This window comes from Xyrauchen texanus, chromosome 34 (genome assembly GCF_025860055.1).
Source record: "Xyrauchen texanus isolate HMW12.3.18 chromosome 34, RBS_HiC_50CHRs, whole genome shotgun sequence".
Classification (NCBI taxonomy): Eukaryota; Metazoa; Chordata; class Actinopteri; order Cypriniformes; family Catostomidae; genus Xyrauchen; species Xyrauchen texanus.
Genome location: NC_068309.1, coordinates 25,236,335 through 25,251,212, shown reverse-complemented (window position 1 = coordinate 25,251,212; position 14,878 = coordinate 25,236,335). Strand labels below are relative to the sequence as shown.

Sequence of the window (14,878 nt, the reverse complement as noted above, 5' to 3'; positions counted from 1 at the left end):
AAAACACGCCAGTATAAACAATGAACTAGCGAGTAACAACGCCAACGGATTTTAGAACGAGTATTGGTAGCATTTGCTAATCTTGTAAATAGCAATATAATTACGCATACAACACACTATTGTGTAGTATACCTAAAATATACTTTATTTCTCTGTACATTTTTTTTTCTTTCTTTCGTTCTTCTTTACAGGACGAACTGGATGAGGTTGTAAATACATGGAATTCCCACAAAATCAGAGCACGATCTGGAAATGATGCAGCATCAGGACGTCCAATAGTGATGTTCTCTCTTCCAGGATTGCACAATGAAGATAGACTCAAATTAATTGACATGGACGAAGCGGCTTTGTGTCAGGAAGAGTGCACCCCCAAGGGTCAGGTCCCTTGTGATGAAACAGTTTTTGATCTGTGCTGTCTGTTACTGGAGGAAAATGGATGGGATGCTCCTACAGATCCATTCAGTGCAGCTAATCTCTACATATTGTTGAGAGCAGAAAAACAGCAAAATATCTGATTGTCCTTAATCCACAGAAAAGTTTGTTAGCTGGGCACCTATCTGTCATAACTCATATTTATTTGTCTTATCTGTAGTTCATACTGCATATCAATGACAATTACAGCTGGTGTGTTAAAATGAGTGTGACTTTGCAATATCAACAGCAAAAGTTTAATACACAATGCTTACTTAACCCTTTGTAGGTAACTATGTATTCAAAGTATCTCTATATAGTGCATTATGGATTGCACAGCCTCTATTTAGCTAAACTGCATGTTGCTGTGTGCCATGTTAAAATAAGAGTATTTGATGTTTTTTATGATACTGAATTACCAACATTATGTCTGATTTATGCACATGTTTTTGTATATGTACATTTCATCTTTAAGAAAATTGTTTATTTAGTACAAAATGTGAACAATGAACAGCACTGCTTATTGAAACATGAAAACATTTTGAAATTTCAAAATCTGTTAAATTGGCACAAAACTCCTTGGATTTTAACAGAAACATTTTCTAAAGGAACTTTGAGTCTGCACTGAAAATTGACAATAAAACATTTGAGCATACAATTACAAGTATCAGTGTGTGACAGACAATAGTGTCTTTTTATCTGTATCTGTATCTAAAATGTGATCAAGCAGTTACATTCTTAACAATTTACAGCATAATTAAAACTGGGATTTAAATGACATTTTATTTTATTTTTCAAGCATTTGCTTGTATAATTGCAATCATCAAGCTAAGATTTCCAAGGCAACATTGCTAAAACCAAACAAGCAAGGGGGCATGTGTTAATTCATCTTTAACTTATGCTAAAATTTTGATTTCTGTAAATCAAATCCAAATCAAACAAATCAAAAAGATTTTTCAGATATTCTGAATGAGGTGGACAACTACATGTTAAACAATGTCCATTACCCAAATGTTGCTCTCCAAAACAGCATTAAATTCAGCACGGAAGTCTGGAAAATTCTCATAGTTCTCACACAGCTGAAGGAACATCCCACATGTACGCCCAATAGGGCGCCTTGTGAAATCTGACATCACTGCAAACTCAACAGAGATGTGGTCTGACACAATCAAGTGACATCCTGTGCAGAACCTCAGAAACTTTCCTAGTTTCTCATCATCTATTTCTCTGAGGTACCTTTTCAGATGATGTGCTACTTCTCTTTGCTTTGCTGTCATATCAGCAGGGAACTGCAAAAGTCCTAAGACCTTTTTAGTTGTTGGTAAGAGTTTAGCATACATCTCTTTTAGCTCATCAAAAGTAAGGGAGATTTGTGATTGTGTGATGTCCTTCCAACAGTCTAACACAAACATTGGCTTTTGGACAAGCTCTTTGTGGGAAATCTCCTTCAGAATTTCTGAGAAGTTTTCTGCAGAGATTTTTCTGCGGCATTCATAGCTGTCAAGAACTTCCAACAGTTCATCAAGTTCAACAGAAGAGAAATCCTGTAATGCACGTTGAAGAATTTCCCGTTCGTGGGTGCTTACAAACTGAAGGAAGCACTCTATCAGGTCACTGTATACTGCACCAAAAAGCATCTCCTCCATAAAAGGGGGGGCCAGCTTTATTGGAATGTACTGGCAGTCTTTGTAACCTTTCAGGAAAATTCTGCCAACAGCTTTCCAAGAGTCAGCTTGGAAATCATGTCTAATAAAAGGAACTTTCATTGTAGTTCCAAGTGTACAACGATCATAGAATTCTTGCCAGAAGGTACTATATACATCTCGGAGAACCCCTGACCCACAGCCAGCTTCCTCTGAATTGTCTGGCAATAAGCGTCTAAATCCCAGTTGGCTGGTCAAAGTCTCGGGGTCAGAACATTCATTGATCATGTCATCCGAGGCAGTTTCCATGACGTATAATTATTTGTTTTGTTTGAATGCCAGTTTCAGTGGTTTCTGGAGGCAGATAAACAAATGTGTTCTCCAGGTCAGATTCATCTCCTGAGTAAGGGCCAAATGTGATTTCAGGGTCAGAAATATTAAGTGGGTCATTCACTACATCATCTGCCATGATGAAAACTTCCTCAGCTAATGTAATTTTCAGGCCAGGTACCACTGGAAAATGTGTAACAACTGAATAATCTGTGTTGTTAGTGGGCATTGTAGAAGAGTCTGTTAAATCTTCACTATAATCACTTTGTAGTGAGATGATGCTGGTCTCATCATTATTTTCACTTTCAGACTCAATATTTGAAGTACTGTCAGCTGACTCGTTTGGGCTAGTAGCTATGTAGAAGCGCAAATTTGGCAGTTTCACTGCCTCATGTATTGTGCCAATGGAGACATCACTGGGAAGAACGTTTTGTCTGAAGTCCCAAACTTCAAATGTGAAGTCACATTCATCACCCTTACAAGAATTTCCATCTGGGAAGAAAAGTTCTTTACCTTCTTTAAGGATCTCATTGTATCCTGCATTAATGTCCATTGCAACCTTTCTAGTACCTCCTCCTTGTTTTGTTCTGACCTGTTTTGTTTCTTTGTTTTCTGTATGAATCCAGCCAATTTCAATCTGTCGCTTACATGCTTTGGCTCTGGATTTGGGTTTAGAAGTCTCAGGTGTCTCTTCAGACAGGGGTTCAGTTGTAGATTGCTTTCTCAGTTTCATCTTTTCTCTCAGTCTTTCAAACAGACCCAACTTCCTTTTGGAAGCAGGGTTTTGGTTGCGGCAAAAATTGAAAAGAGCAAGTCTATCTCCATATGAGGGAATATAGTTGGCCAGAGCTGAATCCTCCATTAGCAAAATAACATCTCTGTCAATCTGTGGATTAAAAAAAAAAATTCATTTGCCTTTCAAAAGTACAGTGGGGTCGCTGTGTCCATTTCTTTTACTGTCTATGGAAATTATCCAACTGCGTCTGTGTTGTTTAATATACATGTGCGTCATCAGTAGATCGCGCGCAGAACTGACTCCCATGCCGCTTTGTGGAGTTGCGCTCTCACGCTATTTGCCCTGCTTACTAGTAAATCTGGGCCTATAATACAGTGGGTTCACTGAAAGGAAAACAACACTGACTTTTCAATAAAGCACTAAATATGTGTTATTTTTAATCAGATGTTCCAATCGTGTTGAATAGCTACATACCCTTTCTTCCTCCAGAAGTGAAAGTATGTCCTCTGAAATACCACGGCCTCGTAGAAATTCTGTCACAGTGATGATGGACATAATTGTGCAGTCTGCTCCCTGGGCCTTTCAAATTGATATTACGTTAGAAAATGACTCATAAATGGGTCTAGCGTTAAAGCTACAACATCATTATAGGCTAATATATTTGTGTATGCTATACTGAAGAAAGTGGAGCTATAACCAGGTCTGTAACGGGTTTGTTCTTGGACCATTTTTAGGAACTATTGATACAGCTAGCACTATTGCAGCGTACATGGTATACAAAGTCACTAATAATCAAGATAAATGTTTAAGTCAAAAATCACTCACTCGCTCGCGTGTCGATGGCCGAAACGCACGCAGTAGGCTCGATGTTAGGATGAATGTGGCCTCAAATCGGTCTCAAAATGTAACGCGTTCATTCTCGAAATGTAATGAGTTTATTCTCGCATTATAATGACTTTATTCTCGATATTTAATGAGTTTATTCTCAAGATTGTATTTCGACTTTTTCTCGAAATTTAACGAGTTTAATCTTGCATTATAATGACTTTAATCTCGAGATGGTTTTATTTTTTTATTATTGCTTGGCCCTAGTCCTCTTCCGTATAAAGAAGTAAGGTAACACCAGTGACAAAAAAATGGTGTATGCGGCAGAGGCGTTTCCAGCATTGAAGGACATCCGGGGCTTAGCCCAGACAATTTTATTTTCACACTAGCAACCACCTCTCTGTAGTCCAAAGCTGGTGAGAGGGTATTCTTTGAGTTTTGCTCTGGCTGGGCCTGTTTCTACAGTTCCTAAATCTTCCACTCTAGTTCTATCCTCAACATCCTCTCTCCTCCCTGAATCATCTGTGATGCAAAAGAACAGATACAGCACATAACTTATTGCAAATCAGCTTCAAACAACTAATTCATCAAGTGCTACATATTTCAAATTGTCGACCAATACCATTGAAGAAAATGTATTGGGAAGAGCAGATCAATGGGATTGCCCTAAGATCTATCATGATTCTTGAATTTTCATGTACATTACAATAAAGTCATCACAAAAGAGTTATATTATAGTGAGTAAAGTGAAGTAAAAAATTTTTTTTTATATAAATAATTTTTTTTTTTTTTACATAAATAGTCAAAATGATGTATAAGATCCTAAGTTAAAGCAATACATGAATGACTTTAGTCTAAGTTCATTGACACACCATGGCATCGAATTGTATATAATTCTCCATGTTCATCTGTCAAAATCCTTTCATTAGGATCATTGGGATAAGAAATGTTCCACTTTTAACTTTCTCTAAAGTAAAGTGACTGATTAATTGTTACCAGTTTCCATGCCTGATTCTGGCACATCTTTGCTACCCTCAAAGTGTATATTTACAACAAACTAATATCACAACACAAGTCACACATACATTTTATGCTAATGCTTATTGGTTATCCTTAGAGAAAATAACACCTGATAAACAAGAAAATTATGCTCCAAACTGGACTCGAACCACAGTCTCCAGCATGAGAAGCAGATGCACTAACCACGAGGCTAGAGGTTACAACATCTGATATCAGTCAGTAGCAGATGTCTTGAGGTTTAGCCTACTGTGGGTGAAAGCCAGCCAGATGATGATCTTTAGACTTTAAGGACAAAAACAAATGCAAATTCTTACCCACTGACTTCTTTCGGAAATTTTAGAAGCCTCATTTGCTTCATTTTTGCTGTCTTTCCTGCTAACTGCTGTTAACTCGCCACTAAGTAAAGTAAGTTGATGTCAGCTCCTCCCCTACCTGCTGCATATTCAACAGAGAGGAAGAAACAGAGTCGCCCATAGGCTACCGACAGCAAAGGAACTTATTCTATAGGCTAGATTATGCCTATGTCTATTTTTACAGGCTGTATGCAGTATGTGCAAAGCCAAAGCACAATGAAATAAGGCAACTTATGATTTCGGAGGTTTACATAGGCTATTGTCAGTCAACTTTTCAAAATACATTCGGGGCTACACTCAAAACATTCGGGGCTGAAGCCCCGGCAAAATCGGCTGCCGCCGCCTCTGGTATGCGGTCTTTAAATACATGCACATATTTTTTTTAAATCATTAAGCTGTCATTTATAAGTATTCATAAAGTCAAAGAGTAATCTAATAATGTGGTCTAAGTTTAAATGTTAGAAAATTAAATACATTTTAAGACATCTTGCCATACCAAAAGTGGACGTTTCTGTAGAATGACCCATTTGCTTAGTGAAGTCTTTTTCAAGACGCCGTTCTGCAAATGTTTCCACCTTGTGAGTGATATATCCCTCTGTCAGATGGGAACGCTGTTTTCCATATACACCCGAAAGCGATCCCCTCTCCTCCCGCGGCAGCTGCAGAGGGCCACGCGAGAGGAGGGGATATTTAAGGAGGATTTGTTGGTGTCCCAGCTTTGCGTGCCTCAGCCAGGGCTGAGAGCATGCTGACACAGATCTCGCTGAGATTGATTGCGAGCCAATGAAAACTTGAAACGCTTCACTTTGGTTTTCAGTTCACTCCGCTGCATCCATAGTAACACACTCATCTGTCATCCCCTCGATACGTGTCCTCAATGCCATTGTGGTTTGTTAGCGCGCATGCTCATTAGCTGACACACGCAGCAACACATCGTCACCTTCCTAAAATAATTGCCTAAGTCATTTTTTGACAAAAATGATTTTTTTGCATAAGTCATCTCCTCATGATGCTGGCCACCTTTGGTAAAATCGCCCACATCCTCAGTTGAACAGATCACGCAATTCTACCTTTTTGAGTGACATTATCAATAAATATCATATATTCAGTTATTGGTTCAGTGTTTTGTGTTTTCTGAGAAAAGTGAAAAAATGACTTAGGCAATTATTTTAGGAAGGTGACGACATATAAAAGTACCAAAATAGGAACGTAATACATTTTTAAATGCATTTTACATACATAATATGATTATTTTAGCAATAAATGTGTAAGTAACTTAATTTTATTCATGTCTTTAACTGTAATCAGATTTTTATTAAGTAATGCGTGTCACTGCGTTATCGCAAAATATAATTAGACTACAGTAACGTGTTACTTTGTAATGCGTTACACACAACACTGTTTGTGAGTTTCTGAGAAGAGTATACAACAGCAGGCACAGGTGTCAACGACTTGCACAGCCGAGTACCGCATAGGCTACGCGGGTCAAGAAAATCTAGGTGATGCACGGTTCAAACTCAGATGGATTAAGTCAACTTTAATTTCACAAATTTAATTGAATAGAACGGAATTAAATTAAGTTAGACAAAACGTCCTAGTGTGTTGCTGTAGTTCATTTTAATCAAGCAAACTGAGCAACCTGCAAAAATCTCTTTTTATGAGTGAAAATTGGTTGGGGTTAAGGTTGGCTTTATGATAAATTAGCTTTTTTACATAATAAATAAATAAATAAATAAATAAATAAATAAATATATATAAATAAATAAATATATATATATATATATATATATATATATATATATATATACAGTGAGGAAAATAAGTATTTGAACACCCTGCTATTTTGCAAGTTCTCCCACTTAGAAATCATGGAGGGTCTGAAATTGTCATCGTAGGTGCATGTCCACTGTGAGAGACATAATCTAAAAAAAAATCCAGAAATCACAATGTATGATTTTTTAACTATTTATTTGTATGATACAGCTGCAAATAAGTATTTGAACACCTGTCTATCAGCTAGAATTCTGACCCTCAAAGACCTGTTAGTCTGCCTTTAAAATGTCCACCTCCACTCCATTTATTATCCTAAATTAGATGCACCTATTTGAGGTCATTAGGTGCATAAAGACACCTGTCCACCCCATACAATCAGTAAGAATCCAACTACTAACATGACCAAGACCAAAGAGCTGTCCAAAGACACTAGAGACAAAATTGTACACCTCCACAAGGCTGGAAAGGGCTATGGGGAAATTGCCAAGCAGCTTGGTGAAAAAAGGTCCACTGTTGGAGCAATCATTAGAAAATGGAAGAAGCTAAACATGACTGTCAATCTCCCTCGGACTGGGGCTCCATGCAAGATCTCACCTCGTGTGGTCTCAATGATCCTAAGAAAGGTGAGAAATCAGCCCAGAACTACAGGGGAGGAGCTGGTCAATGACCTGAAAAGAGCTGGGACCACCGTTTCCAAGGTTACTGTTGGTAATACACTAAGACGTCATGGTTTGAAATCATGCATGGCACGGAAGGTTCCCCTGCTTAAACCAGCACATGTCAAGGCCCGTCTTAAGTTTGCCAATGACCATTTGGATGATCCAGAGGAGTCATGGGAGAAAGTCATGTGGTCAGATGAGACCAAAATAGAACTTTTTGGTCATAATTCCACTAACCGTGTTTGGAGGAAGAAGAATGATGAGTACCATCCCAAGAACACCATCCCTACTGTGAAGCATGGGGGTGGTAGCATCATGCTTTGGGGGTGTTTTTCTGCACATGGGACAGGGCTGACTGCACTGTATTAAGGAGAGGATGACCGGGGCCATGTATTGTGAGATTTTGGGGAACAACCTCCTTCCCTCAGTTAGAGCATTGAAGATGGGTCGAGGCTGGGTCTTCCAACATGACAATGACCGAAGCACACAGCCAGGATAACCAAGGAGTGGCTCTGTAAGAAGCATATCAAGGTTCTGGCGTGGCCTAGCCAGTCTCCAGACCTATACCCAATAGAGAATCTTTGGAGGGAGCTCAAACTCCGTGTTTCTCAGCGACAGCCCAGAAACCTGACTGATCTAGAGAAGATCTGTGTGGAGGAGTGGGCCAAAATCCCTCCTGCAGTGTGTGCAAACCTGGTGAAAAACTACAGGAAACGTTTGACCTCTGTAATTGCAAACAAAGGCTACTGTACCAAATATTAACATTGATTTTATCAGGTGTTCAAATACTTATTTGCAGCTGTATCATACAAATAAATAGTTAAAAAATCATACATTGTGATTTCTGGATTTTTTTTTAGATTATGTCTCTCACAGTGGACATGCACCTACGATTACAATTTCAGACCCCTCCATGATTTCTAAGTGGGAGAACTTGCAAAATAGCAGGGTGTTCAATTACTTATTTTCCTCACTGTATATATATATATATATATATATATATATATATATATATATATATATATATATATATATATATTAATATAGCAATCACCTCATAATTTGAACCAGAAATTATCAGTATATAAAGAGAGCATTTTAAAGTCTCCTATGGCAGGAATTGAACACAAGCATTTTGTTCAGCTGTTATGTAAGGAACTTACACATGTTCAAAAATGACAAATGCAAATGTTTTATTTCCATTGAACTCCAAAGAACCCCCATCCACAGGTCGCGTGTGTATCAGCTTGTATCAACTTTGCTCTAGTTGAAGCTGAAAGCCACACTGACTTAGTCAGAATTGATTCCACATGAAGAAAATAAATAAAATTAAAAGTCAAAGGCTGCTTTAATTTAAGTAATATTTAAATACAACATGACCTTTGCAATGAATCTTGTGATGGTTTTCACATAATGTAACAATGAAGCCACTTCCTCAAAGAAATGTCCTTATTTGAAGCCGTCCAACTGAGAATATTTTACATATGTATTTCACAGTTTTAAAAGACTTAAATAGAAACAATATAAAAAACAATATATATTTCTCTTTCATATGTTATCACTTGCCAAGTTGAAGTAAAATTAAAAGAAAACAGAATATAATCTCTCTCTCTCGCTCTCTCTCTCTCACGCACACACACACACACACACACACACACACACACACACACACACACACACACACACACACACACACACACTTTATACAAAATGGTTGGCTCATGTAAAGTTATTGATCAATGTTTGTCTTTGTGAACAGCCCCTGTGATTGTCATACAGTATACTGTATTGTGAACAGAAGAGTACAGATGGTGTGAACTGCTCACAATCAGCACCTCGACGTTGACGTCCAATTCATGGATTTTAAGAATAGCTCAGCCTTGTGTGAAGCCATTGGAATCTTATACAATACATAGCTAAAAGATCACCATACCTATTGAGTAAATTCAAGTGGAAAAAGAGACTGAAAATGTAGAGACACTGAAGTTTCTTTTGAATATGTTCCTAAAGGGAATCCAGTTATTGTTTTACTGGTCTGAGACACAGCGATTAACTGCTGTAGTGTGATTTTAAATGTATGGTTTGATATGCAGTCATGAAAACCAAAGCAGTGAGCCATCACACTGCCATCACAAATGCCTGTCCTTTACAGCCAGTCTAAAATAACAAAAACATATTCTCCACTTTCTATAAAGTCAAAATGTCACTACAAAATCATTGTTCGCCTTGTGTCACAAGGCCTTGCAAGTGCATTTTTTAATTTATTTGGGGTCATAGTGTTTTGGCTGCTGGCTGTAATTTCTCCATTTGGATGAAGTTTTTAAACAATCTCTTTGCAGCGCGCTCTATTATGCTCTCTTTGTAGGACACCGCATGGCATCAGAAACAGTAAGAACTCTGTTACCTCTTGCCTATTTCATTCTGTTTGAGGAACTGGATGTTTGTGCTGCTGTCAGCCAGTTCAGGGTACTGCTCCACCGGTAGCACATAGTAGCCTTCATAGCCTGGTACCTTCCCCATGGCTAACAACTGTTGCTTTTCATTGTCAGCCCATATGCAACCTCCTTCCCTGCCTTCACGTACTTGGTGCTGCTCTCTAACCCAGGCTCCAGACAGCGCCCTCTGGTGGGCTTGCTCCAGAATGCGGCTTCGCTCCTTTTCCAGAACCTCTGCTGATAGTCCATATCGAACACTGTGGGTTATTTTTGAAGAGTGGATCTCTAGAGTGACACCCCGGCGTGAGCGTCCACTAACAGTTACATTGATTCCACTGTCTAGCGTCTTGTGTCCACTGCTGAGACCCAGGGCCAGCAGATCGCTGTCTGGTAGTCCGAGCTTTACAAAGAAGTGGCAGTCACGGCCATCAATGGTGTAATGAGTCCCATCCAAGTAGATAGCATTGCTAAGAATCTGTGAAATTTTGCGACTATCTTCACTAGCTATGCTGGCTAAGTCTGTTAACACGTGGCCATCCCTGATAGCAAACATCATTCCCTTGCCCACGATAGGTGTGCTGGTGCCAAACCAATAGCCAGGCTTTTCCCGCTTGGCACGCCGCTGTTTATTGAGCAGCCTCCCCTCGAGAACCATGAAAGCCTGGTTATGTCGTTCCACTGAATGCTGAACTCCAGTGAAAATCTGTAAAATTGGATAGTTCAAAAGTCAGTGACAGTAATAATTTGTTCAGTAGTAATTTGCTACCCGGGTGATTCTAACTCTAAATCAACCTAGCCTTTAACATTATATAGAAAGCTACAACCAAAATATCTATGACGAAAATGCACATTGGAGCATAACTTTTTTCCTCTAGTAAGATCTGTAATATTGGAGCAAAGATGACCTGCAAAAATCTTATACTTAATGAGAATTTAAATGTGTTTTTTCTTGCACAGCCGAGTGAATAAATTTTAGTGAATTTTCTTACTTTATTTACTTATTTTTCACAAACAAGTGAAAAATTTGCCAGTACTGAAGAAGTAATCCAAAGAATTTAGATTAAATTAATGACTTTGAGTAAACTAATGGAATATGTTACACATTACAGCATGTAATCTGTAGCAGAATACTTTTTAAAAGTAACCTTACCAACCCTGTATATATATATACACTCACCTAAAGGATTATTAGGAACACCATACTAATACTGTGTTTGACCCCCTTTTGCCTTCAGAACTGCCTTAATTCTACGTGGCATTGATTCAACAAGGTGCTGAAAGCATTCTTTAGAAATGTTGGCCCATATTGATAGGATAGCATCTTGCAGTTGATGGAGATTTGTGGGATGCACATCCAGGGCACGAAGCTCCCGTTCCACCACATCCCAAAGATGCTCTATTGGGTTGAGATCTGGTGACTGTGGGGGCCATTTTAGTACAGTGAACTCATTGTCATGTTCAAGAAACCAATTTGAAATGATTTGAGCTTTGTGACATGGTGCATTATCCTGCTGGAAGTAGCCATCAGAGGATGGGTACATGGTGGCCATAAAGGGATGGACATGGTCAGAAACAATGCTCAGGTAGGCCGTGGCATTTAAACGATGCCCAATTGGCACTAAGGGGCCTAAAGTGTGCCAAGAAAACATCCCCCACACCATTACACCACCACCAGCAGCCTGCACAGTGGTAACAAGGCATGATGGATCCATGTTCTCATTCTGTTTACGCCAAATTCTGACTCTACCATCTGAATGTCTCAACAGAAATCGAGACTCATCAGACCAGGCAACATTTTTCCAGTCTTCAACTGTCCAATTTTGGTGAGCTCTTGCAAATTGTAGCCTCTTTTTCCTATTTGTAGTGGAGATGAGTGGTACCGGTGGGGTCTTCTGCTGTTGTAGCCCATCCGCCTCAAGGTTGTGCGTGTTGTGGCTTCACAAATGCTTTGCTGCATACCTCGGTTGTAACGAGTGGTTATTTCAGGCAAAGTTGCTCTTCTATCAGCTTGAATCGGTCGGCCCATTCTCCTCTGACCTCTAGCATCAACAAGGCATTTTCGCCCACAGGACTGCCACATACTGGATGTTTTTCCCTTTTCACACCATTCTTTGTAAACCCTAGAAATGGTTGTGCGTGAAAATCCCAGTAACTGAGCAGATTGTGAAATACTCAGACCGGCCCGTCTGGCACCAACAACCATGCCATGCTCAAAATTGCTTAAATCACCTTTCTTTCCCATTCTGACATTCAGTTCAGGAGTTCAGGAGATTGTCTTGACCAGGACCACACCCCTAAATGCATTGAAGCAACTGCCATGTGATTGGTTGATTAGATAATTGCATTAATGAGAAATTGAACAGGTGTTCCTAATAATACTTTAGGTGAGTGTGTATATATATATATATATAAAAGAATTATTTTCAGGGCATTTAATGACATTTTACACCACAATTCACATTAAGGTAAAGTTTTACTTTGACTATTCCCATAGGCTTCGGATCGATACCGTTTTCACGTAACGATAATCAGAATATTTTCCTGATGTTTATCGATATCAGGATTTTTTTTAGATATAAATAGGGCTGCTCATTGCAGAGTAGTCTTTTTAGTATAAATAGTATTTACTCTAGCCATCACTGGATGATATATTGTGCATATGAATCTTTCATATAGTCTACGCAATGTATTTTAGTTACAGGTTTGTCTTTTTGTGGTTCGACAGCTTGAATGAAAGACCTTTTCAGTGGTACAGGGAAATTGCATAATAAACGTTGCCATTTCTAGTTTCATACACTATCCTGCAAACTCATCAACGTCACTTTGTGAATTCCTTCGTAACGCCATAAACTTGTAATGTGTGTGTGAGATATCTGCCCCTTGTTAGTGACCGACTCATCGTCTCCCAAATTTATTACGTCATACTACACTGAATGGAATGCAACTGGCAGTGAATTGAAAGCACACAAATTAGGCTTCTAATTTAAATGTCGGCTTATGTTAATATATTGTCTCAAAAATGTATCAATGAAATAATGTGCTGATCAATATATTATGACAACCCTATGTTCTCATTGTTGTCAAAGATGATTCACATTACTTTTAACTGTCCTTTTGACTCTATTACAGTACAAAAAGGCTGTTGTACCCTTTTATAAATTAAAATCAACAAAAATTAAAGGCAGTACCAAGGCAATAATACTATGATATATGAAATTTTACATTGTGAAAATAATGTCACAATGTAAAAATTCTTAATTCCTCTAAAAATATTTTTTGTTTTCTAGATGCAAAATATAATTACTTATTTGTTTCTTTTGATTTTGATAGGACCATGTGTACGAGAAGGACAGGATTAACACAAACATAACAGTAATATAGAAAGGTGTTTTTTTTTTTTTCTTTTTTAAATGTCCTGTGGGAATTGAGAAGGCACAGACCAGAAGTCTTTAAGTATTAATGACCATTAATTTTCTTAGCACATTTGTGCACTTCCTGCTGGTTTGTTTTGTCCTTTTTGTTTTCATTTCATTTTTTTTATTTCTTATTAATTTGGATACATTGTCTTAATATCTGATATCTCAAACCAGTATGATTAATGGTTATTTCCATTTGTTTTCCCCCCAGTATCAAGTGTTTAAATGGCTAGATGAGAAAATAAGTGCTTTTGTAGAGACATTTAACACTATTTTATTCACATTCACACATTCAAAAAAGGACCATGACATTTTCTTGACAAGCTTTGTGAGAATCACCCACCTATGTTATGTGAGATCACTTTCAGATCAGTTAGTTAATCTACTCTAAGGGCTCAGCAAATTTTGACAAATAATTTATTTGAAAAAGGAATGTCATATCAAACTCACCTGAGTATTATAAGAGTCTAGGCTGGAGAATATTTCATAGGGAGGGTCAACAAAATAGAGTGAGTGTCTAGGAAACCCTGGTATGATGTTGCTGAGCTGGAAGCCAAACATAACCAGCCAACTCTTCACATCTGCAAAACAATGAAGATAGAAAAAAAAAATGAACCATTATCATATGAAACACTGGGAGTAATTTAGAATTTAGGGCTGCACGACTTGTCGATTATTTCCCTTGATATTGTATTTGTGATTCTTTTTGATTCATAGAATTTATTTAAAAAAATTATTTTGTGTGGGGCATTATGCTTTATGTAGGCAACATATCTAAAACAAGCTGAGAACTGTGACCTTGAATTTATTTATTGCTGCTTTATACGAACGAGACAAGCGCATAAATGGTTAACTTCACGTTGGACCTCTTAGCAACATAAAAACCCCACTGTTATTAAAATTGGAATATATTATACACAGAAAACGAGTAGCCATGATTGGTTAGAATGCTAAACTGCTGCAAAAACATGTAAATAAAATGGAAAGCTGTAATTTAATCTTTCCTGATTAAATAATTGTGGCAGCATTTACTTATTCGACTAATTTAGGGTTAACGCACTTTTTGATGAAAATGAAAGTAAATTATATTTAATTAACTTTTCCATAGTTTTTCCAGTCATTTAATTACTGGTTGAAGACTGTTAAAAATAATTCAAAGACAAATTTGTAGCCAATAAAATATTTTAGAGCAGAGGATAACAACAAAAATTTTAAATTATTATTCAAATTTCCATGAGTATTAAGATTTAAATTTTTCCACTTTTCCAAGCCTGGAA

General features: G+C 37.8%; 2 protein-coding genes across 2 annotated transcripts in view; both read right to left on the bottom strand.

The window, feature by feature from the left end:
• Window positions 1-847: 847 nt before the first annotated feature.
• LOC127628074 (uncharacterized) lies at window positions 848-6,176 on the bottom strand. The gene is made up of 2 exons (XM_052104751.1): window positions 5,815-6,176; window positions 848-3,270 (listed from the first exon to the last, which is right to left on the bottom strand). The coding sequence occupies exon 2, from the start codon at window positions 3,244-3,246 to the stop codon at window positions 2,344-2,346; it is 903 nt and encodes a 300-aa protein (XP_051960711.1). The 5' UTR covers window positions 3,247-3,270; window positions 5,815-6,176; the 3' UTR covers window positions 848-2,343.
• A 2,776-nt stretch (window positions 6,177-8,952) lies between these two features.
• The window catches only part of LOC127628053 (teneurin-2-like), a 390,490-nt gene continuing 384,564 nt past the window's right edge, over window positions 8,953-14,878 (bottom strand). The window contains exons 30-31 of the mRNA XM_052104713.1: window positions 14,052-14,182; window positions 8,953-10,888 (exon numbers count right to left, since the gene is read on the bottom strand). Coding sequence (XP_051960673.1) covers window positions 10,151-10,888; window positions 14,052-14,182 — 869 coding nt within the window. The 3' untranslated portion in view covers window positions 8,953-10,150. The remainder of the gene's footprint in view (window positions 10,889-14,051; window positions 14,183-14,878) is intronic.

Bases quoted from the DNA above. Each gene is read 5' to 3' on its own strand.
- LOC127628074 (XM_052104751.1), bottom strand. From the start codon at position 3,246: ATGGAGGATTCAGCTCTGGCCAACTATATTCCCTCATATGGAGATAGA.